The sequence below is a fragment of the Hippoglossus stenolepis genome, chromosome 2 (genome assembly GCF_022539355.2).
Source record: "Hippoglossus stenolepis isolate QCI-W04-F060 chromosome 2, HSTE1.2, whole genome shotgun sequence".
Taxonomy (NCBI): domain Eukaryota; kingdom Metazoa; phylum Chordata; class Actinopteri; order Pleuronectiformes; family Pleuronectidae; genus Hippoglossus; species Hippoglossus stenolepis.
In genome coordinates, this window is record NC_061484.1 from 3,051,441 (window position 1) to 3,077,935 (window position 26,495).

At 43.1% G+C, this 26,495-nt stretch overlaps 2 protein-coding genes across 7 annotated transcripts in view; one reads left to right on the forward strand and one right to left on the reverse strand.

The window, feature by feature from the left end:
• neurl1aa (neuralized E3 ubiquitin protein ligase 1Aa) overlaps positions 1-6,937 on the forward strand; it is a 71,800-nt gene extending 64,863 nt beyond the window's left edge. For both annotated transcript variants that reach the window (XM_035182041.2, XM_035182049.2), the window contains exons 5-6: positions 2,666-2,815; positions 3,607-6,937. In XM_035182041.2, the coding sequence (XP_035037932.1) occupies positions 2,666-2,815; positions 3,607-3,848 (392 nt within the window). In that variant the 3' untranslated portion in view covers positions 3,849-6,937. The remainder of the gene's footprint in view (positions 1-2,665; positions 2,816-3,606) is intronic.
• A 3,698-nt stretch (positions 6,938-10,635) lies between these two features.
• The window catches only part of sh3pxd2aa (SH3 and PX domains 2Aa), a 106,847-nt gene continuing 90,987 nt past the window's right edge, over positions 10,636-26,495 (reverse strand). For 3 of the 5 annotated variants that reach the window (XM_035178031.2, XM_035178014.2, XM_047343347.1), the window contains 6 exons: positions 23,917-24,034; positions 21,705-22,108; positions 21,569-21,583; positions 21,312-21,361; positions 19,864-19,983; positions 10,636-19,435 (listed from right to left, as the gene is read on the reverse strand). In XM_035178031.2, coding sequence (XP_035033922.1) covers positions 17,435-19,435; positions 19,864-19,983; positions 21,312-21,361; positions 21,569-21,583; positions 21,705-22,108; positions 23,917-24,034 — 2,708 coding nt within the window. In that variant the 3' untranslated portion in view covers positions 10,636-17,434. The remainder of the gene's footprint in view (positions 19,436-19,863; positions 19,984-21,311; positions 21,362-21,568; positions 21,584-21,704; positions 22,109-23,916; positions 24,035-26,495) is intronic. The other 2 variants (XM_035178041.2, XM_035178024.2) reach the window with 1 other exon arrangement.

Genomic DNA, 26,495 nt, shown 5'->3' on the forward strand with positions numbered 1-26,495 from the left:
CTTCACCAACATTTCTCATTCGATGCTAATGTTTGAAGCTGTGTTTAAAGGAAAAGCTCGCTCTGTTACAACCTGAGCTTTTTAATTGGTTGCTTGGTCCCCGCCGACATCTTGGAACTTGGCAGCTCTCAGACAGGTTTGTCAAATTTATTTGGAAGAAGGAATTGAAGATGAGTGGGAACAGTGCAACGTAAACTGTCCCATGTTTTGTCTAATTCCTGGCATCTATGTGTTTACTGGAAGTTTCCCCTCCCATGATCTGGCAAAACATCTCCTCATAAACAGCTTTATTTAGACGTGGTTCGAGTCAAGAGAGATCGGAACGTGTTTGGATGTCATAGACAGTAAATTGTGGGTTTGCCCGTGATGAAACAGCGATCTGTCAGTGGGGCTCCCAGCCACCTTATGTGCAGTGTTTACTTACACGTGTAGCTGGTGTTGTATCTATATATAGACAATGGGTTGACCATCTCACGCATGTCTGGACGAGGATAATGGAGCCTCCCCTGCTAAAAATGTATTTACTCACTCACAGTGGCACAACTGACCTGTTACATCATGTTACACACTGCACATACAGGACATATCATCCACACGTCAAGGCGCCAAAGGGGCTTGGGAGCACCAGGGCAACCCCTGGTATGCAAACAAAAGAGATTATTGACTAAACCCCCCTCCCCACTCTGAGATGCCACATCTAACAGGTCCTGATATAGAGTAGTGGGCAGTGGTGACATGAAGCCACATCAACTCTTACAAAAAAACACTGGTGCACTTTATGACCTGGCAGTTGTGGGACAGTTTCTCTAAATTCCAATGACCTTGTTTAGGCTTGGCCGTAAAGTGACACAGGCCAGTCTGTGTGCTGGCTGGATCGATCAGACTGCCGGGGCAGATGGCAGCAGAGAGATTCAGACTGCTGGGACATTGTCAGCGTTGGGGTGTCATCGTCACTGGTCAGTGCTGACAGAGTCTGTCCCACACCAGATGACTCTGGTTTCACTTTTTTTTCAGTTTTTGTCATTTGTCCAGGAGAGCAGACAGACCATGAAACGCAGCTCAGTAAGAATCATCACAGTGATGCTTCTTGAAATTGTGAAACATCTAATGTGCACACAGCAGTTGACTTCTGCTGCAGTTGTTCATTTGCTAATTTTTGACCCACAGCTTCAGGGAAGGTAATTAAAGTAATCTGCATTTTGAGAAGCAGCAAAGCATTTGATGGGAATTCTTTGTGGATGATTACACGTTTGCTCTGCAAGAGAGCTCATTTGCATCTTAATTTGTTGTGTATTTTGGTGCCTCTGCACTACCTGTGAACTACTGAAGTTATTTTAGATGACAGAGCATGTCATTAGATTAGTTTGACATGGCCTGCAGGAAACCCTCACCAAGCAATTGTATTTCATTATTCTATACAACGCTACATATTGCATATCTGCTGATACTGTGTTTTGTATAAAATGGAAATTTCAGCTAATTAGTTTTGCTTGTTTTAATTTTTCTATTTTTCTTTGACATGTCAGCAAAAAGATGCTTATTTACAGATCCAGTATAACGACTTTTAGCTTTTTCTTTTCCTCTCACAAGAGAAAACATCTGTCTCTTTAGCTGATCGATATTCAACTCTTCATTTCTAACAGTCATGCACTAACTTCATGCTGTTGGATGCTGCAACGTTTTTTTTCTCCACAATCAGCTTTGTGCTGCAGCTACAACCAGGGTCAATAAGAGTTTGGTGGATATTCAACCAAAATAATGAGTCAGAGGCTTCAAAGCTTAATCCTTGTTTACCACAAGCTGTATGTTTAACATTATCATTTTGTCCATTAAGTTGATCAAAAAAAGTATTGACTAAAGCAACTGTATGGTCACATGTTCAACTTCTGAGATGTTAATGACAAAATCCAGTTTGTCATGTCAGTCGTACGGTGGCCTCTTTCCATGCATCTCTGGCATTCTGACATATGTTCCCTAGACTCTGCTTGGAATTCCCATTTGTCTCACTGAGCACTGTGGAAAGATAGGATGTGGAAAGAATGCAAGACACCTGCAGTCTTTTGAAATTCTCCAGAGTTTCTCCTGCCAGCCCCCAGTAATAAACTTGGGATCATGTCGGAGTGATCACACGTGAGAATACAGCAGGAGATTATGAAAGTGAGTGGGAATGTCGATGATTTTTCTTGCACGCAACGGACGCAAAACTACTGCAGCAGAATTCAAACATCCTGCATGCTGCGCCACCCCTCGCTCTGGAGATCTTTCTGTTGTTGTGACAATGTCCGAGCGGAGAATCTCCTGCTGCGTTGTTCATGTGTGAAAGGGAAACTTCGGAGAAAGTCTGGACCCCATTGTGGAGACATTTTCTGGAGTTCATGTGTGACAATGGCTTTACTGAGTAATGAATTGTGGGTGGATGTTGAACATAAACTTGGGCCCGTTATTGCCCCTGAAGTAGAAATATCCTAGATGGACCCTTGACTTCCTACATTTTAAGACCTCCTCTTTCATTTACCACTGCGTCTTTGCAGTATAGTATTAGATCATGTCATAGAGTTTCCACGACAGGATCAGTCTTCACTAACGTCACAGAGACCATTTCCATTATATTTGTTGCGACAGCACCAGCACCATCTAACCCCCTGCTTTTTCCTCCTCCAACCAGGTTCCACTCATGTCGGGGATCCGCGGGCCACATCGAACCCCAGCTCGCCCTCCTCCTCCCCGCCCACCCCCAGCGCCCTGGGCAGCGGCAGCTCGGATCCAGTCCTGAGCGGAGGCCTGTGCTCTGCCGCTTACTGCAGCTCAGCAGGAGGTAGGTCCACCCTGATAGGGAGCAACTAATACAGAGGCAGATAATCAATCAGCCCGCAGGGGACTGAATGGAAGCCATTATGGGATAGCGAGCAGATGTCATCCTGCAGTAGTTAGGAACAATGGCCAACACCACAAAGTCCCAGTGCTGCTGCAGCTGCAGCTGGATGTAGGAAAATGTTCGGCACGTGCTGTTATGTCACAAACCACTGTTATGTAAATGGGACTGATGCAACATAAGTCTCCTTTGAGATGGAGCAGGAAATGAACCTGTGTTGTAGTCTGATTATCAGACTGAATTCACATTTAGTTTCACTTCATTGATTCAACTGGCTGTTGTTTTCATGCCAGTTGAATTCTTGTTCGAGTATTTTTGTAAATGCACTGAAAATGAACTGAATTCTGTTGAAAATGACAGTAGTGGGACCAAGCAACATAGCTTACGTATAAAAAGAATAAAGAATATTTAGATATATAATGTAGCTGGTAGCCTGTTAGCTTTGTAGCAACCCATCCATCAAATGTGTCTAAGTTCTCAATGGTTGATATTCTGTACTTTTATTCAACAAAAAATGTATGTAAACAGTTTACATACACAACAGTTGTTATTTTGAATTGTTGGTTTCTCCGATTTTATCAGTTGTTTCACAGTAAATTTAAAACATATCATGAAAATATACTCATATATATACTATACTAATACTACTAATGTACTGAATGTAAAAACACTGTCACTTCATTCCATTTTCAGCTGTATTCAAAATAATGTATCTGTCTACTTTTCTTTCATAGGTACAACCCCAAACTCACCAGTCAGCCTCCCCAAGTCACCAACGTTCCCATCAGGCCGCGGGCCGTGGTCCGATGAGTGCTCAATCTGTTACGAGAACTTGGTGGACACGGTCATCTACGCCTGTGGGCACATGTGTCTGTGCTACACTTGCGGCCTCAAACTCAAGAAGATGTCCAACGCCTGCTGTCCCATCTGCAGAAGACAGATCAAAGACATTATCAAGACGTACCGCAGCACGTAAGAGGGCGGCGGCAAACGGACGGATGGCCTCAGCAAAATCCCAGAGTCAGGGAAAGAAAGGCCTAAGTTCAGTGAATACAAACTCTGGTACTTTGATTTGGTATTTTCATACGATTATTGTTGGTCGGTTTTCTCTCATGACCTTTTCCAAAGCCGGTACCGCTTCTATGGCAAGGTCTCTTTCACTCTCGAGTCGTTGTCACAGCCTCTCTGCGGAGGCGGCACTTGAAGTGGCAGCGGGTTCCGCTAAGAACTTTGCTCTTGCCGGAAGGGTTTGCTCTCTCCTGGGAACGTGAAATACTTTGAAGGAGAAAGTAAAAAAAAAAAATCAAATTTGTTGAGCCATGTCGTATGAATTAGGGATGAACCCCCATCTCTTTGGAGCTGAATGTCTCGAGAACAGCTCTTATTAGAGGGTGACTGAAGCTCTGAAATATGCCGTCAACCTGATGGACATTTCTGACTAAAGCAGTCGATGAAAAGCACAGCCGCAGCAGGTGATCAGCTCAGTACGTCACAACTTGTGTCTGTGTGTTACTGAGCGTTGGAAAAGAAAAGAAATCAGCTTGGCATCGTAAAGATGAAGTGATGGGTTTCTGTAATCGTCGTGGTGATTAACAGTGAGTGATGTGTTTAGAGATGCAAAGCGGTGCTGAATATATTAAGTAGGATTGTAACACCTGTTGTACTCGTATAATCTCCTGTACCTTTATGGTAGTTCTATTACAAAAGTCAGTGGTTGCTATATTGTTGTGTTAGCTAGCTGCTTGCTCTGCAGTGTGATGCGTTGCACTGAAATCAGCATTGTTCTCTCAGAAACGCCCCGGTACCGTCAGGGAGGACGTTCACCTGTTCACACGCGCTACACGCCTGCGTCCAGCAGACTGAGCAGCTTCGGATTCTTGAAAGGAAACAGGAAGTGTGAAGAAAAAAACCAACAGTAATTTGGATTCTCCTCAGGGCCGATCGTATGTTTTTTTATTTCAAAAGATGTGAATATTTTCCCAAACTCTACCTATAACCATGCCTAGTACACTGTGAGCACTCCTGACGAATTGACAGATCTTTCAAAATAGCTCCCATAACAACACAAGTAGTCAAAGGATTGTTGCCATGGTATTGAGAAGCCGCCGAGGATACAACTCAGCCTCCTGCCTTAACGCACAGAGGGTTCATTTGTCACATGCAAATGCATCATATTCTGTGTTTTCCTGCCGTTTCCCAAACCCCCTGACAAATTACCAAATAACGCTGTCGTGTGGCACAACCGGTCACAACATGTTCACTCAGAGGAGACAAAGCACACAAATTTAAAACTATTTTTGTAATATAAATCCATGACATTTCCAATATTTAACTATGAAAGTGTATAAAATACCTGTGGCAAGACTTTCACCAGCAGCAGAGATCCTTTACAGAAATCTGTTCAGGGGCAGAGGTATAAGAAGATCCTATTTTGAATATTCCTATCCTTATTAGTATGATCCCCATTCCCTTTATTTCAGTATGTAATGTCCTGATCCATGCCCCACAAATTTCACCTGTAAATACCAGAGCTCAGCAGTAAGCCATAGCTTATTACACAACACCACTCCAAGCTGAGAGGCCATTTTTTTAAATGACATTGTACTTCATTTTGTAGATAATCAACAACTGGGGCTCAGACCTATGCTGCTATGGTATCTGCCAGCTGTCCTTTCCAGGGAAACGCTGACAGTGATGTTTCACACATCCCTCCTCCCACATTACAGTTTGATTACGCTACTGCTTGAGGTGTTAATTCACATTTGAATGTTAACTTATGTACTTAGAGAGAAAAATGATTTTTTTTTCAGTGTGCTTGACTTGAAAAAAAACAAAGAAAAAAAAGGTTTTGTCTGTGTATTTTCTTTTGTATTTTAAGTTCGCTTGGATCGATAATCATCATTCTAAGATTAGGTTTTTTCTTGTTTATCCAAAAGCATGAGGCTCTAAATGTTTTCTTGTTTTCTACTAGTGAGGATATAGAGAGTTTCTTGTTCCTCGCAGTGATAAGAGATATTGCAGTACACAATCAAAACCTCATTGCTTTTGGGTGCAAGATATAAACTCTTGGTTTTATTACAATCCCTGGATTTCAGGTCTTCTTTTTTGTAATTTATCTTCTTGTGTGAGCCCATGTTAGGGAGCCCTACTACCCACTCCTGTGTTTATAGCTCGTATCATTATATAGTCTCAAAAGCCATCACTGTATGGTCATGATAAATGTCACTTTATAAAGCTACTGATTGTAATCTTGTAAATCTTTAGGCCAGCGTTGCTCTCTGAGATTCAAACGTGGCATGTTTTTATTTTGTGCAGACACTCCGACCAAATGGAAAAATCTCTCTTCTGTTTTTGTTTTTTTAAATACATCATATAAATGTTTTTCCCTTGTGCAAAATCTTGTATTTATTTGGGGCTTTATTTTTAAACATTTTCAGGACATCCATCAGTTTTTGGACAGCATCAGTTGATAAACAGAGTTCATACCAAGCTACTGTAAATAACCATTTATCAGAGGATGAAGGTTTTCATCATTATTTTATACAGACATTTTCATCAAGGCCACTTTGCCATTTTGATTTTTTTGCAGAGTCCTCCACAGGCTCCTTGAATGTTACTGATCCTGCAATGTATTATTTATTGTCCATCACTGACGTGAGGACTAATTCCTTCAGACCTGCTTTTCTTGTGTGTTTGCTTGCTCTGTGAAGACGTCTTCCTCTGGGTCTGGCCAATCACACAGCAGCACATTCGGACTATTCTTTCTGTAGATCTTAATAGCTTAATAATTTGTCAGGCATGAGTTGTGTGTTCACGCAGTGTGAACATCAGGACCAACAACAGACGAACATCAGTCGAAAGCAGTTCGTTTTCATGTAGACAACAACCAGCGGCTGGAAGCTCCCTCGGCTGCAGCTCTGTGTTTGGCCACAGCAGCTGAAGTTCTTTACAATCCTGTGTTTTCTTTCTTTTTTCAGTTGAAACAACTCGTGATTGTTTGTGAGCTCTGTTCAGTGTGAGTCGGATGATTGTGGTTAATAAACTTTCCAGATGTGTTTGTGTAAATGTGATTCTTATTATGAAGCGAACTCCTTTGCTCAAACACATGGCTAAACACACTCATACACACATGACTGACAAATTATCACCCAATAAAGTTGTTATGCTAGCATCTGCTAGCAACAACTGATTGTTGCTATTTCACATGATAAGCTGTTTACATTGCTCTTTGGAATCCCTTTGAGGCAAATTGTAATTTGTAAATATATGGGCTATATAAATAAAATTGGGATTGGTGTGATTGATATCTGATGAATTAAAAATTAAAGAAATGAAATGAACATTCTATCACTACATAAATATATTGCAGAAAACAAGTGGCACAAACAAGTGGTACTCATCAGAGTAGAGTCCAAAATCAAGATCCATGAATTATATCCATCACTGGGGAAAAAAGTGAAATGTTGAAAAACGTCCAATCTTGCAAAGTTAAAGAAAGTGAAAAAAATAAAATAAAATTCATGGATCCATCACCAGATCCAGATCCACATCAAAATGTAGTTTTCTCTTCCCTGACCCACACTGCGTCTTCCACCCAGTTTTGTGGAAATGTGTTCAGTAGTTTTTTGCGTAACCTTGCTTACAAACAAACGGACAGAGATGAAGACCTTGGCGGAGGTGGATGAGTGCAGCTGTAGTTAAAGCTGCGTTTATTTGTTTCTCCCTGACATCAGCTTCTGCAGTGACTCATTGCAAACTGCCAGCGGTCATCAGCTGCACTCATAAGCAGATCCAGCTGGAGCAGCACTGATCACAGAGACGTCTTTAAAAACACAGGTTTGTACCTCAGATGTGCTGAGGACCTGGTGGCAGCATGAGGAGACACGCACCTCTGTCTGCTATTGGAGAGGAAGCTGCACACAGACACATCCCATTGGCTCAGCAGCAGAGGTGTGAGTCACTGAGGACCTGCTGTGTTCTCTCTGTTTGTTTGTGAGCGGAATTACACAAAACTTGGAGGGATGGGACATGTGAAGCACTGTGTGTGTAGTTGTGTGTAGCGCTGTTTAGTTGTGTGTAGCACTATGTAGTTGTGCGTGTAGTTGTGTGTGTAGTTGTGCATATAGTGGTGTGTAGCACTATGTAGTTGTGTGTCGCACTGTCTAGTTGTGTGTGCAGTTGTGTGTAGCACTATGTAGTTGTGTGTAGCACTGTCTAGTTGTGTGTGCAGTTGTGTGTAGCACTATGTAGTTGTGTGTAGCACTATGTAGTTGTGTGTAGCACTGTCTAGTGTGTGCAGTTGTGCATATAGTGGTGTGTAGCACTATGTAGTTGTGTGTAGCACTGTCTAGTTGTGCGTATAGTGGTGTGTAGCACTATGTAGTTGTGTGTAGCACTGTCTAGTTGTGTGTGCAGTTGTGTGTAGCACTGTGTAGTTGTGTGTAGCACTATGTAGTTGTGTGTAGCACTGTCTAGTTGTGTGTGCAGTTGTGTGTAGTACTGTCTAGTTGTGTGTGTAGTTGTGTGTCCTGTGTGAGTATAATTGTGTGTAGCACTATGTAGTTGTGTGTAGCACTGTCTAGTTGTGTGTGCAGTTGTGTGTAGTACTGTCTAGTTGTGTGTAGTTGTGTCTAGTTGTGCGTATAGTTGTGTGTAGCACTATGTTGTTTGGTGTTGTGTTGTGTTAACAGTGTTTGCACGTCTGATGCTGATACACTAAAGACACTGAGAAGGAAGCTACACTATAACACGGGTGCAGCCAGCCGTGCTCTTTGAGGTGTGAAGTGATCCGTGGGCCCCGGCCCCCTGTTACATCATGTACCACAGCCTCTGGCCTAACCACCGCTGCGGGGGGGGGGCTTCATGGTGACAGGTAGGACATCTTAGGCCCAGAACTCAAGTGGTAAACGAGCAGTGTGTATTCATGAGGCAGCTTCTCCTCAGTGTGACGGCCATCTGTCTGTCTGCAGGATTTATAACAGGCAACACTAAAGAGCAGGATGAGGTGCTCGAGTAACACGAGTGTAATAATCACATGGAGAGAATCATCCAGAAAGTTCCTCTGGTACTTTACTGTTGAACGGAGCGTCCACAACTCGGCCACGTCCTCCTTCTGTGGTATGAGAAAGGCTGCATTAAATGGGTAAAAGGACCGATCCCAATAGAATTTCATTTCAACACTGCCTGTCAGTACAGATTCAGTTTGTTATGTGCAGGTCTCTTCATGTGAAAATGTCTGTGCTCGTCTGTTCTGTGTCAGTGCTGCTGAGGCCTGGACACTGGCTCAATACAGCCATCTAATGGACATGTACTGTCACAGCACCCAGTGCACAGCCTGTAAAGGGTTTCATTCAGAAACTTCATATCTCAAAAAACAAATAAACAAAATGAAATGTGGCGAGGTTTCAATGCTTTACATTAGTTTCACAGAGTTATCCGTCTATGTAATTTGCTGGCGAAGTTTTAATTCAATTGTTCAAAAGCTACATTTCCAACTAATTACTCCCAGAATGAAGTTACTGATTAATAATGTTTACTTGGGTTTAAACAGAGCAGCGCTTACAACCAAATTAGGTTTTCATTCAAGATTAGAATCAAATTACACGAGTCTTTTCAGGACATTTTGTGGGAAGTTAGTAGAAATGATTTAAAGTGCTGCCACTGAGCTTTTATTGGGCTTTCAGTCACATCTTACAATCTTTATTAGCTCAGTTGTAATCACACAATTAATGAAATCAAGAAGTTTCCCCCAGGATGTCGTAATGTGACAAGTTACATTATTAGATCATGAGTTTTTTTTCTCTCCAGTCAGTCGCCAAAGTTTTTGCTCATTGTGGGAACTGTTGGGTTTCTCTATCATTTTAAAGGTCTCGACCTTCTGTGTAAAGTGCCTTGAGATATTGTATATTAGGATTTGGCACTATAAAAATAAAATAAAATTTCATTGATGAGTTGATGAGGAAGACTGTGAGAAGCAGTTTAAAGATCTGAGGTGACCTTAAGTCAAGGTTTTTATTTAATTGAACCCTCTTGCTCAGCAGACTTTAAATATTCAATAATTGGCATCAGTTTAACAATCTCACCAACCTTGTTCCCAGCATCTGAAAACTGATTTAAGGAAAAATCAACTAGACAATTTTCACAGGATGAATTGGGTTCCTTATATTCTAAGTGTTTACAAAATGCAACACAGTCATCCAAGTAGAAGGCCACAACTAGCAGCTATTTAAATACAGAACTGGGACATTTTTATAATTGAGGTATTTCTTCTTTCCACATTTCAGATTTGGCTCCAAAAAAACCTCCCGAATAATAATGTGTTTTTCTTTAACAGCTGAACATTTGCCGATTCATTGGTGCAGAGGTGTAAAGTGTAAATTTCATGAAACCTCAGACACAAGTGATAAATCTCTCCACACACATTTGGATGCAATCTGCAAAACAGATCTTGTCTGTGCTCCTTAGCGGGGGACTGGCGCTCCGAGAGCTCGTTCATCTTCATCCTTCGCTCTCAACCTCCTCACACTTTCCTCCCATGACTCATACCCTGCTATTTATAACCAGGTGCATTGTTCTGCTCCTCGTCCAAACTCACTTAATCTGGCCCACACAATAAGGAGAATAAAGATAAATGTCTCAATCTGTAATATTACTGTCACGTACTATCAGGATGGAGCACGAGCAGGAAGGGGGGGGGGGTATTGCCCTTTATCTGCAGGAGCACATGTGACCTGATGTGGGAGACAAATGAAAAGGAGCCGGTGTAAAACAACAAAGATAATACATTTAATAATGTTTCTCTTTTTGGGCAATGCGAGATACAATGTAAACATGTACAAGATACAAAAAAAGGAACAAGACTTGTCAAAATGAAACAGTAGATAAGAAAAATGTCCTGTTTTCAAAAAGGAATGCGCATGTGCAGAAAGTCTCCCATCAGAGAGGAATCTGGACTGTGGCTGCTCCTTGCTGCACATTGGGATGTATATATGGCCTTTTCACCACGTGGGGTTTGGCAGCCAGATGACTCATCAATGGAGGATTCACTGACATTTACAGTTGTATAAAGCCTCCTGAGCCTTCTCATGGCAAATCTTTTTGAAAACGAGGAGTTTGCAAGAGTGAAACACAATTTGCATAACAACAATGGTAATAAGAAACAGAGCGAAACCAGGAAATAAAAAGAAGAGCACCTCCTTTGGTCCAACTCGAGGCCTGCAGTTGTTTTTGTGTTTCTGAGTGTGGCTGTCATGCTGGTAACGGATTGTTTTTGTCAGAATTTACAGATCAAGAGCTCGACGGCGTCGGGTCCTCCAAGTTTCTTTGGCACACTGCTTCGCACAGCAGGGTGGTGTCAAATTCAATTCTATAAATGCAACGTCGAGGCTAAAAGCAGGCTCCACCTTCTCATGAATCCACGTCAGCTGTCACTCAGCATCAATCACCGCTGACAGCTCGCCTCCGCCGCACAGATATGGCTGAGCTCCATCCAGCACCGGAGGCTCCCACGCAGGATGGCAGCAGCCTCGCTGATTAAGAAGCCGTTAGCGCTGGAATATCGTCTGACTGGCTAAGGTTAATTAAGACACACTGTTGTGCTAATTAGAAACGGGGATTCAAACAGAGACAAAGAAAAGTAGCACAGAGACACACAGCGGCGCGTCTCGTTCCTCAACACAGCCTCCTCCAGGAGCTGGAGACAGCTCCCGCTGATGCCCGCTGGCGCGTCAAACAACTCCGATTCTGTGAGGAAGTTTTCTGAATGACATAAATAATCAGCATTCCCTTATTCACAGGCCTGTTTTGCTTTTTTTTTCTTACAGCAACTGCTGGAAAAAAAGCCCTGCAGCGCCGTTAGTTCTTTTCCCTCTTCTCTCGCACTCAAACAAAAACTAGATATTAATTAAAAAAACCTCCAAAATCAACCCCCTAAATACATCCCACCTGCTCCCACACACTTACTCAAACTTTCCTATCAAACCTACCCCTCCTTCCATCAAACTCCTGCCTTCATTAACTCAGTGCTGTTGCCTTTTTTCATTTCTTTCCATTATGAATTAAAGCTTGTCTCATTAGATAAGAATGAACCCCTCAAAACCTTTGGTGCACTCAGTGAGAACACAAAGGAATACGTCAGGGGGAGAAAAAAGCCACAAGGAATCCACCATATGAAGCCTTTTTTTTTTATTTTTTTGTCTTATTCACAAAAACTTTTTTCCGCACCCAGCTCAACTCCCTCACCCTCGGGGCTACATGAGATCTGAAGACACCGACAGTGAAAGAAGCTAAAAACTAGACGTAGGATCAGCTCCAAAGGTTTTTCTTTTCCTACGGACAGGGAGTGAGGCCCAGAGAAGCTGCCGTACACTGCGACTGATTTGTCTCTGCAGTGTCTTGTTGAAGCAGCTACACAAAACTTCAAGTGCTGCAATTAAAACAATGTTTGGAGAGATGAGAATTCAGAGCTCAGGTTTAGAAGCAGCGAGCTCATTAGGTGTCAGGTTTTCAGAAAGGTGGGTAAAGGAGTTCTGATAGAGTGGGCCGACTCCCTGTCAAAAGGAATTATTATGTCTCAGTTTTCCAAGTGGAAGTGGTGCCCACCAGTCTTTAATCTCCCTCGCATCAAAGCCGCCCTCCTCTCACCTCCCTCTCACCACGTCTACTAGAATCCACCACTTGATCCGTCTTGTGTCCCCCTGCATCCTGCTCTCGCTACGTCTCCTCCACGACCTCTAACATCTCCCCCCATGAGCTAAACACCTGCAACAATCCATTACATCCAGCAAACACACACACACACATGCAAACAACTCTGTCCCTCCACCACAAACCCTACTACCTCAATCATCTCACTGGGAATAGAGTACCGGGCTGTGTCGAGGAAGGAGAGAGATACATGTGACGATGGCGGATAGAGAGAGAGAACAGGGGAGCGGGGAGGATGTTATGGCAGCAGCCAGTTTTGGGGAGCTGCAGAGCTTAAGGTGCTTCACGCCCGAGAGGTGTCGTCCATTTGTTCAAATAAAAAGGGAGCGAGGGATAACATGGTGGAGCCGTCTCACCCGGGTGACCTCCAGGAATATGTCAGGAGACTCGTACATTTCCTCTGCAGCATGAATGATTCCTTATCATCATGAGTGTGTTGGCATGTGCGAAAAATATTACCTCCGACAATTCCATTTCTATTGTGCCACGTGGATGCACGAGCAGGTTTAAGAGCAGTGCAGCTGCGACAGGCTGAGCCACTGGACCGGAAAAAGAAATATATCATTGTAAATAATATATTATTTTTGGGAAATATGTTTATTTGTTTTGTTGCTGAGAGTTGCATGAGAAAATCGGCCGCAGCCAGCTGACAGTTAGCATAGCTGAGCATAAAGACTGTAAACAGGGGGAAACAGCTAGCATGGCTGAAGGTATGAGCATCCCTGAAGCTCAGTAATCAACACATTACATTGTGTTTGTTTAATCTGTACACAAACTGTGTAGAAGTGACAAGTTGTTGTAGGTCTCCAGAGATTTCTCATTATCCAGACAAGCAGTTTCCCCTGCTTCCCCTCTTAATGCTAAACTAAGCTAACAGTCTCTGGGCTTACGCTCCATATTTAAAGATAACCTTCACGTACTTTGTGTCAAATATGGCTTCTCAATAGAAAAAGTTCAATTTACCAGTTAAAAATCCCTAAATGTACTCAATGTCCCTCATTAAGAGATATTTCAATATTTTCCAAATCAAACATTTTGACACTTTTACTCTCTGCAAGAAACTGAATACATTTGTTTCCCAAAACACTGGAGTGTCCTTTTTAAGGTGGAGTTTAACGATAAACTATCCAAACAAGCGTCTATGGATAGAAGTCCCATGCCTGCATTGGCCTGTGTGCTCGTGTTCACCTGTAGCACTTAGATAAGGCCTGCTGGGACTCAGCATAGAGAAAAGGTTGTGATGTTGTTTTCTATTTTTGGCGTACATCCTGGAAGTTGATGGATTGAACTGAAATGGCCTAAAGGAGCGTTCATCTCCCCCAGCCTCTTGTTTACCATTGAGACTCAAATGTCACCTTCAATGTGGTGATTGGTGAGGAAGGAAAAGTCTGACATAGTCTGACTAGGGTGGGGTGAATGTCAAGAGAGGCATTGGCGTTGGCGGCGGCGGCGGCGGCGGCGGCGGGGGGGGCGCACACAGAAAAAACAAAGAGGAAAAACAACAACACAAAAACAAGAAACTATCAAAACTCCATTCAGGCACGAACGTGACAGCTCAGGGCGGGGCCGCTAAGGGCCCCTGACGACGGGGCCGGGACTCTCCATCTGTGACCCCAGATGGCTGTAATGTCAGTACAGAATGGGTCAGTGGGTTTCTGCCATGTCATTCACAAATCACTGTCCACTGCTGATGCGAGGCAGGAGGAGCAGAGACTCTCATGTCAGTTCCAAAAGTCTGTGACGTCAGGAGATGATGAAGAGTCACGTACGGCTGCTTTGGTCCAATGAGCTTCTGATGCGTTTGGAGCCTCGCACATCTTTCTGACACACTCCACTTTACATGATGGTAAAAGCTCATGACTGGCAGTTTGACCGGGAACATCTTCTCCCCACACACGTAATGGCATTGACGTTCACGTTTCCTCCTCTTGTTGAAACAGGATGCTTTTTTTCTTTTAATCTATTGCACAATTTCTCGCAGGTACATTTCAGAATTTGACAAACTGGGGCATAAAGAGGAAATAAGAATTAAAAAAAAAAATGCATGTAAAAGCATGAGATAGATGCTACACAGCTAAATGTATGTTCAACACAGAACCATTCCCTTGCAAAGTAAGTTCAGCTCGATCAAACAAAGCGATATGCATTAATAACATGTGCTGGAGCAAAAAGGTTAACAGTGATTCAACACATTTACATAATGCCGTCGTCTGGGTGGGATTTGCCTCACAGCAAATATCAACTGCCTACTTTCAAATTTTTGTTATTTATGGGTCCTTATGCAAAAATCTCACATACTCAAGTAAATCATGGTATTTGGGAATTTTTCTTTACCGCTGAGTCTGCAATAATCCGTATAAAGCTATGCAAACATATTTTGAAGAGGTGGCGAGGTGATTGTCAAATGTAAAAAATTCATAATAAATATACATAAAATCAGGCATTATGTAAAGCACAATAAAGGTGAAGGAAGTGCCCATCATTTGCTAAAGTTGCAGCAAACAGCATAAAGAAAAAAAAGGGAATTTTTGAAGTTTCCTAAAAAAATTTGCCCAATACAAAACACGTGCTACAAAAATATGTTTAGCTGCACTGAGATTTAAAAAAAAAGAACAAACTAAAAAACATAAAATTTGTGTAGTTTTCGGGGAGACTCACTGACCAGCAATGCATTTCTTATTGCACTGAGGCAGGACGGCCGATAAATAAGCCTTGTGGATGATGTAAACATGTTGTAGTACATTTAAGCTACCACAAGAGGTATCTGTTTCTCCAATTCTACTCAATGAGACTTTGAGAGTTCCACCTCTGATCTGAGGTGAGGGGGATAGAGACATTAAATAATTAAAAAAACTTAATAAATAACATGCTGAGTATTTACTGCATCTTCACATTAATGCACCATAAAAACAATTTTAAAGTGCACTAATTCACAAAACTGAACCACTTCGTTCCTCGTTATTGACACTGTGTGATCACAAAGTAACAAACAAAAACACAAATATGATTTTGGCTAAAATAGATAACTGCGATCTAGCAGGTACTGTACTTTGTTTCATAATATCATACTGTCCAGCAGGAACATAATCACAAGTTAGTGTTCAGCCTCATGACGGAAGATTCGGCCGTTCGTTAGAAAATGTATTTCAGCAGTCTTGAACATCAGCCATAGGCATTTTGAAAGTTGGACTTCAGCTCAGAATTTCACATTTGCGAATTTAGCTTTTAGCTGCATTGGGGGGAACTATATATTTCTGGGTGGTGGCTAAGATTTATTTATCACAACAATTTGTTTATTAAGATTTATTAATTACAAACTGTGATATGAAACCAACCAATTTCGAAAATTGGTAAAAAGGATTAAATTCTAATGATAAACTATGTTGTTTTTCTATTTAATAATAAAATTAGAACTGCACAGCAAGACCTAATATTACAATTTACCTGGTAACTTCAATATCTGAGAAAATGTATCAAGTGGTTCCAGGAAAACTTTTTTATACAGTTCAGAAACCTCGTTTTTGTAACATAAATAAATAAAGAAAAAAGAAAAATCCAATGAACTGATATTTGTCTTTGGTTTGATCACATTTTGGGCTAAATGCTGAGCAAATATGTCCCTGGGATTCAATGATTTTACTGCATTTCCAGTACTTATCAAATACAGCTACGCAACAGCAGTATTCTTGAACTAATAAAAACAAAATATATACAAGATCAATTGTTCCTGGAGTAAACCTAAACTGTTGGAAACAAATTGTTTTCATTGTTTGAGGGTATTACACTGAGGTGATTTTGTTCTGGAGAGAACTCAAGCTGCTCTAAAGGAAAATAAAATATCCAACTATTATAGTTAGACTGCAAGTTTCACAGGTATTTGTTATCCCACATAGTTATATCTGGGATTAATATAAACATATCACTGTGGGGATTTAGGGTCTATGAGAAAACTATATCCATCCATCAGACACTATAAGGAGCTTTAACACTTCCATTTGCAGGCTGTTGGTGGAAACAGATGTCACAAGAAAGCAGAAATAATTCTCTAAGGAAGACTTGCATCAACACAAGACATTATAAAATAAAGAATTAAATGAAAGAGAAATACTGATAATGAGACTTAAATGTTGATTCAGTTTTTTTCACGTTTTTTGTGGTTTAAAACAATTCAATTCTCTGGTGAACTAAAGTTCTTAGATCTCTGTTTTTCTCTCTTTCGTCTGTGTGTTGGAACAGTTTGACCACTTTACAATGAAACGCTGCATTTTGTTCTCACTCTCTAGAGTAGCTCTAGCTTGGTCATGGTAATACTATTGGTGGTGTTCATCGGCCTATGGCACTCTTAAGATTTGGTTGATGTAATGTTTTTCCATCCACCAATTAGAACCTCCATTCCGGTAATCAAATATAAAAGGCACTTATTGGCCATCATAGTAAGTGATGGGCAGGAATAAGCATCGCCATGACCCTGCTCAACTTCTGCATTACATGATGCGAACCTCTTTAAGAGGTGATCGCTCCCAATCATTTCATATCTCAAAGACTCCTCACTCACGGCTGACAAATCCCATATTCCCCACATCTCTCACTCCCCCGGCCAAAATAGTGAAAATCTTTACACTCCTCTTTGTATACATTTTAGTAAACCAGCACTAAAAGTGTCCTTCCTTATCAGATTAAAACATCTTCCATTTTTTTTACACACAGTCTTTTCAAAAATGTACATTATCAAGGACATATTGCTTACAGGAGATTGCGGGTAACATTCTTGAGGAGCGATGCCACCTGTGTCCTCAGAGACATCGAAAAAGGGAGGTGGGATGGGGGGGTTAGGGAAGGATGTCTGGGGAGGTGGTTCTATTTTTTTCGCTCCAGGTAGTTGGATGGGACCCAGCCCTTGCGGGGAAGCAGGCTGTCCTGCACCTGGCAGTACCACCATCCATTGGGGTTTCTCTCCAGTACCTCCAGACAGGTGCCCTCAGTGAAGCCCATAGTCTCCTCGTCGCCACGATAGTCAGCGATTGAGACGTACACATCCCTGCCAAAGTTATTGTGGATCAGTTGGCTCTTCTCTATCGGCTTGGGCCGGACTGTGGACACAGGGATGCCGTTGCGTTGGTTTACATTGCTTGTGCTGAATGCGCTCCCCGAGGACCCCAGGCTGGAGCGCTCGGCGGGCCTCGTCTGACTTTCAACGACTACATGTGGCCGCACGGTGCTGAAGGAGGCATTTCGGCGGACGCCAAGAGTGGCAGAACCAGAACTATAGTGATCACTTCTACCGAGTGATTCGTTTCGCCTCAGAGACCCCGTCATGTAGTGTGCATCCTTGGGTGGCTGTGATGTTGTCACGAATACAGACTGAGGCCTCACCGCCACCTGACGTACCCCGTTTCTCATTCGCACACCTCCGTTCACCAACCCAGACGGCTTCGAGAAGCCACCGGGGGGCTTGGAAGGAATCGGCGGGGTATTCCTTCTCATGCCTGGATGCTGCTGTGTCAGACCCTGAATGTTGATGTTATTGAGGGCCAAAACGTGCTGCTCGTTCTTCTCCAGGCTGTTGGACTTACTGCCACCACTACTCCCATGTCCATCTGAGTCCCTCCCACCAGCATCACCCACGTGTCTGACAGGTTCCAGGTAGTAGGAGGGAGCCCAGCCCTCCTCTGAGCCCCAACGGATGTACCACCAACCGCTCCCCTGCTTCTCCAGAACCTCCACCTCCACCCCAGCAGGGAAGCTGATCTCAGAGTCTTGAACCTTCTTATAGGCGTCCAGAGAGCGGTAAGCACTGGGGCCTTCCACATCGGAATCCCCGCGACTCCCTTTAGAGTAAACTGAGGAGAGATCTGAGGTGCTGCGTGAACACATCGAGTCCTCTGATGAGATGACAGATGCAGTTTCAGAGTCGTCCCCTCGAGAAGGTTTGATGCTGTGTCGATACTGACTTGTTGGCCTCAGCTGCCGTCTCAAAGAATTGATATCCATCCTCTCAGGGCTCTGTGGCTCGGATTTGGTCAGAAGGGGTTTGGGTCTGACAGAAGGCTTGGGCCTGGTGGAGGGACTTTGACCTATTCTCTGCTCCACATCCCGAGTAAAAGGAGGGGCTTTCTTGGGTCCTCTGCTCAATTCATCAGATGAAGAGAGGGGGCTGTTGTCCTGGGACCTGAAGCTGATGTCTACGTGTCTGCCCAGGGTCTGACTTCTACGATTCATCTCTGGCGTCATCGTCTTCATTGGCCTACCAGCTAGAGGCGAGGATCCAGAGGGTCTTCTTGGGACTGTGGAGGAGTGGTAACTCTTTGGGGAGTTGGGCTCACTGGAACCTTTGGCTGAGGGTGCTTCAACGCCACTGCTTGGCCTGAAACCATCGTTCTCGTAAATACATTCTTCTTTAGTGACCTCCTCTACAGACCTGTAAGAGGCTCTTCGACGGCTGAATGCGGGAGACGCCTTACAGACGGGAGGGGAGGCTTTGCAGGAAGGAGGGGCGCTGCGGTACTTGTCGCTGACCACGTTGCTGATCTTCACATCCAGGGGGCGCTCATCCTTCAAAGAATCTGTGTCAGACTCACCTTCGCATCCAATTGCTGGGATATCATATTCAGGTTCCTCGTACACGGGCCTGGTAGGTGGCTCTGAGACCTTGGAGGCAGAGTTACCCGGAGGGGGGGCCTCTTCGGGTTCTTGTTTTTTCACAGGCGGAGCAGGCGGCGGGACTTTGGGCCGGGTCAGGGTGCTGGTTCGACGGCTGAGGTTGGGTTTCTTGCGCTTGTCGATGTAGGAGCAGGGGGCCCAGCCCTCCTTCTCTCCGATCTGCACGTACCACCAGCCTCCAGGGTTCTTCTCTATCACCTGCACAACAAAGGTAAAAGCAAGTTATTTTTAATGAAAGAAATTATTTGTCTACTGAAATGGGTTTGAATTAGGACAGGGACATGGATAACTGTTCTGACTTAAAATATGATCAAAGACATGCAGACTGAATAAACTCAAACCTAAAGCAATATTTAACAAATGAAAATGATCACAATACAGACTTCTTTCACAAACATTAATGACAATGGATTACAGATGGCCTAAAGGTTTCATCTGAACATAAAAACACTCTATATTGTTATCTTCACCTGAGTCTCTGCAGAGATCTTTCTACATCAGGTTCATACACACATTTCAAGGTCATATTTCTAGTGCCTCAGCTTCCCTGTCTGTCTGTGAAATACATATTCAACAAGGACCGTCAGTGTGATCTCAGTGACAACGGTGTAGATCGAGCCTCTTACATCAGCCTTCTGTCCTCCACGGAAACTGATGCCATCAGAGATCGAGGACTGGAAATCTGCTATAGTGTAATACTCTGCTTCCACAGCAGGGGGCTCTGGTGGTTTAGGCAACTGGAATCCCTGTACAGCAACAAAGGAGGAGAGATGAACCACTGACATCATCATTGTATTGTGTCTGACTTCACAATGAATACAGCTAAAGACGTTAAGAGAACACTGTCAATTATATTATGATGACGAGTTATGACTGTACATGATAATAATGTTAACGAGTCATATATGTTTGCACGGATTCAAAATATCACAGAAAAGCTGGAATTGTACTTGTGTTGTCGCTGTACTCTAATGGTAGGAAAGGTTGCAACACTATTAGATTTTCACAGTGGTTGAACACATTAGTTTGTAATTTAGCAGCAGTTATAGAGGAAGTATTCACATCCTTTATTAAAACACTAATACTACTGTGTAAAAGTGACACTGTTACAAGTAAAATGACTACTTGAAAATGATAGTAAAAGTAAGTATGTAAGTATTATAGCAAAACAAGGAATGTAATTACTTATAGTATTTGACTGTTATGCTATTACATATTATATCATTATTTTAACTCCTGCATTCATTAAAAAGCAGGATTTTACCATTGGTTGAGCACGTTTGAACTATTTTTTATCCAACTGCAAATATTACTGAATATTTTCATTTCTGATGAATTATCAAAATAGTTCATTTTACTGAAGGTGTGAGATTCACACACACACACACACACACACACACACACACACACACACACACACACACACACACACACACACACACACACACACACACACACTAATGTCAGCACAGAGAAGTTTTGTGTGTGTTTTTTGATGGACATGTAAATGTTGAATGTTTTCTTCTTTGTCAGCCACTTTGTGCAAACATTCATGTTTGGGATACCACAATGATTCCAGTTTCTGTCTCTTTGTCCCACTGCTTTCTACAGTTTCCTCTGGGTGTGTGTGTGTGTGTGTGTGTGTGTGTGTGTGTGTGTGTGTGTGTGTGTGTGTGTGTGTGTGTGTGTGTGTGTGTGTGTGTGTGTGAATAGGAAAGATGCTCACGCATGGCACAGGTGAGATTCTCTGTTCGTTTGCATTATTTCAATATTAGTGATAAGCCAAAAATAATTACTTCATGGTACATTTCCATAACATGTTATACCATGAAACTAGGATATTACAGCAGCTCTCATGAGTGTTGTGCCACAGAGCTAAATAATCATCTACTCTTTTATCTGTTTATTTGTATTCACTGTTTTTACTGTGAACTTTCTCCGCTTTTCTGTGTTGCAAATTTGCAAGAACGCTCTTCACTTCTGTGATGTTTACATGTCTCTGTTGAACATACAGTGATGTTAAAGAATTCCCTCTGGGTATTTTCAGGAAGCAGCAGCTCGTGAAATGTCTTACCAAGTTGGTGTCTCTCCTTGGGGGAGGTTTCTGTCTCAGATTTGGAGACCCTGATAAATAAAATGACAGCTGATGAAAATGTTACTGCAGTGTACTCATCCTTCATAAGTTACAACCTCTGCAAACATTCTTAGTATGTGAGTGATTCCACACAGCAAACATTTTCAAATCCCACAGCCTCACAGGTTAGTGTGATTACAAATAAGTATAATTACATCATCACCACCACCATTAGATACAAAGGCCATTTTTCTTACCTACAGCATCGAAGCCTACACAAACAGGAAATGACATGTCTTAATGTCTCATAAGAATCCTCCTCCCTTTAGCTAAACTTATTAATTTGCTGGTACAGAAAGATCAACTGTCTTGTATCACACCACAAATACTCACCAATTTCCACTCTGTGCGGGGCCACTCTTGCAACAGCTGGGGACCCTGCCTCGCCTCTCCCTTTACTTTCGTTTAGAGCGGCGCTTGCTGCTATCCCCAGACACGGGCTGTTGGTGTCACGGCCTGCACTCAGCCTCCTGCCGGTCTCTGCGTTGATTTCGGAGCTAAAGGGCATGGGCAGGCTGATCTCAGTCTTGGAGATGTGGCGCTCCGGCGTGGTGCTGCCTTCTCCGTCGGTCTGAATGTCCTTCTCGCTGACCGACTTCTTTTGCAGCAGGTTGCTGATTTCCATGATGTTGCCGATGATCTCCACAGGCCCAGTCAGGGTCTTCTTGCGGGGGGAGAAATCGTCTTTCAACTTTTTCAAGTATGAGGCCGGGGCCCAGCCCTCTTTCCCCAAGTATCTGGAATGCATAAACAAGGGATGATTGATATTTTAGTTTGCTGAAATATTCCTTGTTTTAACTATTTAAAGGGTATTTACACCAATTTTACACATAAATGCTAGTTTATTCCTGAAGCGTGTCATTGCACTTCTCGTAGGCTTCAGCATTAGAAAGCCTAAATTCTAATAATTCTGGGTGTATGGAGTTTGAAAGCTAAACTAAATCAAACCAAATGGTGGTTTTCTGTGAAATATAGTTCAAACACAAAAGACAAAAAAATCTGGATATCTGTGTTCCTCTTGTGTCATCTGTTTTTCAAACAGTCTTTTGTGACTCCCTCAAATGGAATTACTGAGGAAAACACTAAAGGACAGCAAAGTGAATATGATGGAACAATCTACGCCTAAAATAAATGAACAATTGTAAATGTGCTCATTCTCTTGCATTCAAGCCTGCAATACACAGAGTAAGATGCTGTGTATTGAAAAAATGACACTATTCTAATTCAAGCGAGGTAGAGGCAGCCAGAGGCAGTAAACAGACAACATAATGTATGCAAGGAGACGCTGCTTCCCCACATTTCAACATTTGTTGTTATGCTAAATGAGTCACTTTAAAATGCTTTGTGAAACAATAAGCGATGTTCCAAATGCAACTGAGTCATTTGCCTCTAGGTGGACGATTTGCTGCTCGAGAGAGAGAGAGCGATCCAACTGCGACCACAAGGAGTCCTCGTAACTTCAAAAAAATGCCCCATGCTTGGACTTGGCTGCTCAGAAATAGGCCCAGTGAGAGGAGCATGACTCAGACGGACATCTGGAGGATTATTTCTTGTTGGACAGCGCTCTGAGATGATTCGCTGTGCATTGCAGTGACGGCAGAGGAGTGAACAAGGTGCATGAACTAGCAGTTTGTGTCTGCATGTCAATATCTGAAAAAGAAAATCTGCACACCTAAGGATTTAACAGTGATGCTTCGAGCACAAGGCTCTTCCTTAGACTTCTGATAAAGACACAGAGCTGCCATCTTAAATATCCACAATCCATTGTGAACAAATCACGTGATGTATCAGCAATACAGAATATATAGACTACATATCCTAGTAGATATACATAAAAAAAATAGTGCAGAAAATACAAAACGCAATAGCTGGTATTCCATATTAGGAATACCATTCAGGCTAAATAGCCGTCATAGATACTCAATATTAGAGGTGTCTCTGTCAAGTTATATGTTCCAATAGGGAGTGGAAGTGATGTTTTGTTGATCCAGCACACATCAAATACATTTTCAATGGATGTGTGTTACGCATGTTATCCATTTATCACAAATATCACAGCAGCAAAAACACCTTTAAGACTGCATGTGTATATTTATAAGCATGCACACTCTTAACATGTATTTGTCTGTGCGACGCCACGAGGCAGCATGTGATAGCAATCAGCTGTGCAGTGGAGCTCCACTCTTATTCCCCCGGGGATACAAGGAAACAAACAACTGGCAGGAAGTACACTCTGGCTTGGTAAACAACACACATGTGGTAATATGCAGAGAGACGCACACATACACATTAGACTTCCCAGGCAGAGCAGCCAGTTGATCTGTGTACAGCGCCATATGTTAATGGTTTCTCCTCAATACCATTACGCAAATGAGAGCTGCAGGAAACCGCTGCCTTGATCACGGCGCTAAGCGATGACTCTTGTGAGCATTGTCAGCGTTCTCCGAGGACTCGTTCCCTTTGAAAGTGGATGAAATTTGACATATTCCATTTCTATCGACTGTGTGGGGTTGACGCAACGGCCGTTCTGTCAGTGTCTGCTCACCTGATGAACCACCAGCCCTCCAGGTTCTTTTGGATGACCTCCACGGTGACCCCCTTCTCAAAGCTGACTTCATCCTTCCCTTGACTGGTGTATGGCTGAATCGTCACATATTTCTCTTCTGGAGATGACGACAGGAACAGGAAAGAGAAAAAGTGGCAAAGTGAGTGAAATGTTGTCATCAGACTATCTCACATTGTTCAGTTGATCCAGGACATAGTTTACACTCTCCAAAAAATCCTTAGGAAAAGAAAAGTGGTTAGTGTGACCTACTATTTCCATACCAACACAAACATAGCCCTCTCCCATGGACATACACCATCATGTAAAACAGCTCTCTCTACTGGCTGAACCTTGCCCTCTTGATGTGGACTCATTCAATCTGTTGGGCTCTGATCCAGTGATAATAATAATCATAAAAATAACTTTATTTATATAGCCCAGTTCACACAGCAAGTGCAAGCGCTTCACATCAATAACACATATACAGTGTGTTCATGTCCCTCCAGAGGGAGATTCCTCCACTAGCTGCAGGCCAACATCAGGGCCTCCCTTGAGGAGATAAGATTTTTGGACCAGGCTCAACCCTGTCAGATCCCTATCTGACCGCCACTCCTCTCTCACGCTCCGCTGGGCTTCCAAGACCCTGTAGGGGAGGAAATCCTACAATGGGTTTAGTGGGGAGCAAGGGAAGGTTTGGGGGATTTACAGACACCAATGCAGAAGAAGGGAGCAGCGAGGGAGACGAAAGATTGGTACATAGAAGCAGACCAAACCAGGCTGAGTTTGAGGAAAGAGAATGTGACCTTAGATGGCTGAGGGGAGTAAGCTTGTTAAAGGAAATGTGAGGGGCATCGATGATATCTCAGAGGTATGGATGCATGCTTTCCAAAGGAGGGGTTTGTCCAGCCGGCGGGGATTCAAGTTCCTCTGCTGCCGATCCTTTCAGAGCAGCTGAGGTCAATAATGTGGAGCGGAGTGGAATGTCTGGCCTTAAACCTGGACTTGCAAAGCATGTTGTGTGTGTGCGTGTGTGTGTGTGTGTGTGTGTATGTGTTTGTAGAGGCTGGGGTGAGGACTTGCAGATGGACAAGGAATAACAAATGGGATGGCTTACAGAGGAATCTGGAACGTTTACCTAAATGTGTGTGCTTGTTGTAAAATCGTGTTGTTGCATCTAATTCCCAGAGTAGCGGAACATAAAAATGAAAAATGAAATTAATCATATTTATTAACCACATCTGTGTGTGTGTGTGTGTCCTTCATGGGCTGTACACATGCCTCAGTGTCCATCTCTGAGTGTGTGTGTGTGTTGGCTCCGGCGTCACACTGCAGGGGCCGAGCAGTGAGTTGAGCGGGCGGTCAGCGGGACTCTATAAATCAGATCAGGGACCTGCTGTAAACGGCCGCAGTCTGACTGCTGTAAGCAGGGTGGCGGGGGGACGGCTCCGAGCGTGAGGCTCCTCCCCTGCCGAGGACACAGTGAGGTCACATCACCGTCAGTAGCCTATCTGCACCCTGAGAGAGGTCGAGACACCCTGACCTGGCTTTGTGTAAGAGCGACCAGAGGAGAAGTTCAGTCATTTAATTTAATTTGAGTTCCAAATGTGCCCTCATTTTATTGTTTAGATTTCAGGAGCAAGTCCTCATCTTCTTTATCAAGCATCACGTACAAGGCAAAGAAATCTGTGTCAGCAAAAAGGCCGCAGATTATACGACTGCTTTCTTCCATTAGCAAATTACATCCTCCGAGAACATAAATCCTACGTGAATGGCCTTTGTTTTTGTCCTTTGCCAGTGCTACTAAATCAAGCTGTATCTCAAGTGTCTGTGCAGAGCTGTAAAACCTCACTCACCCACTTCTTATCACCAGCTCAGCGATGCACTATCAGACAGGGACAGTGGCGCCTCCATTCACAAAGACAGGGATTGGATAGAAGGATGGAAGCAACATGTAAAGACTGAAGTTTGATGTTCGTCAAATTCTAGCTGTGAATAATTCTTCTTCAGTCAGTCAGACCCGTTTTCTACAAGTTGCAGAGGGTGTTTTAACTTTCTGGCACAGTAGCCACCCCTGCTGCACAAAGCAACTCCACACAAACACAAACCATACCTGCACTTACTGGTGCACATCTGGTCCAGGTGTGACTGAAGCAAACTGGAAATATGTTAAGGCAGACGCAGACAGACGTGCACCTTAATTGGACAACGTGTCGACAGACAGTGATGCAGTCACAAAGCAAAGAGTGCTGGTGAATGAACATTTGGAAAATCTGCAGTAGCTGAGTTTGACACGACTCCAGGCAGCAGCAGCTGCAGTTTCACGCTGAGACTATTTTCAACGGTGGAAAAAAGAAAAGCTACTGGTCCAGGAGCTCGTAGCTTGTTTGCACCGCAGCCAGTAACCGTCCCACTGTCCTGTCTGACCTTACATGAGGCTTTATCAGTGTTTCCTTCAGCCAATAAATCACAGAGGTAAACTGCAGTATTTCTAAATCCATCTTCGATAAATCCAGTTTGCCTTACTGAATATGTTACATATCAATAGGTGCAGAATAAATAAAAAGCTCCAGCACAAACCT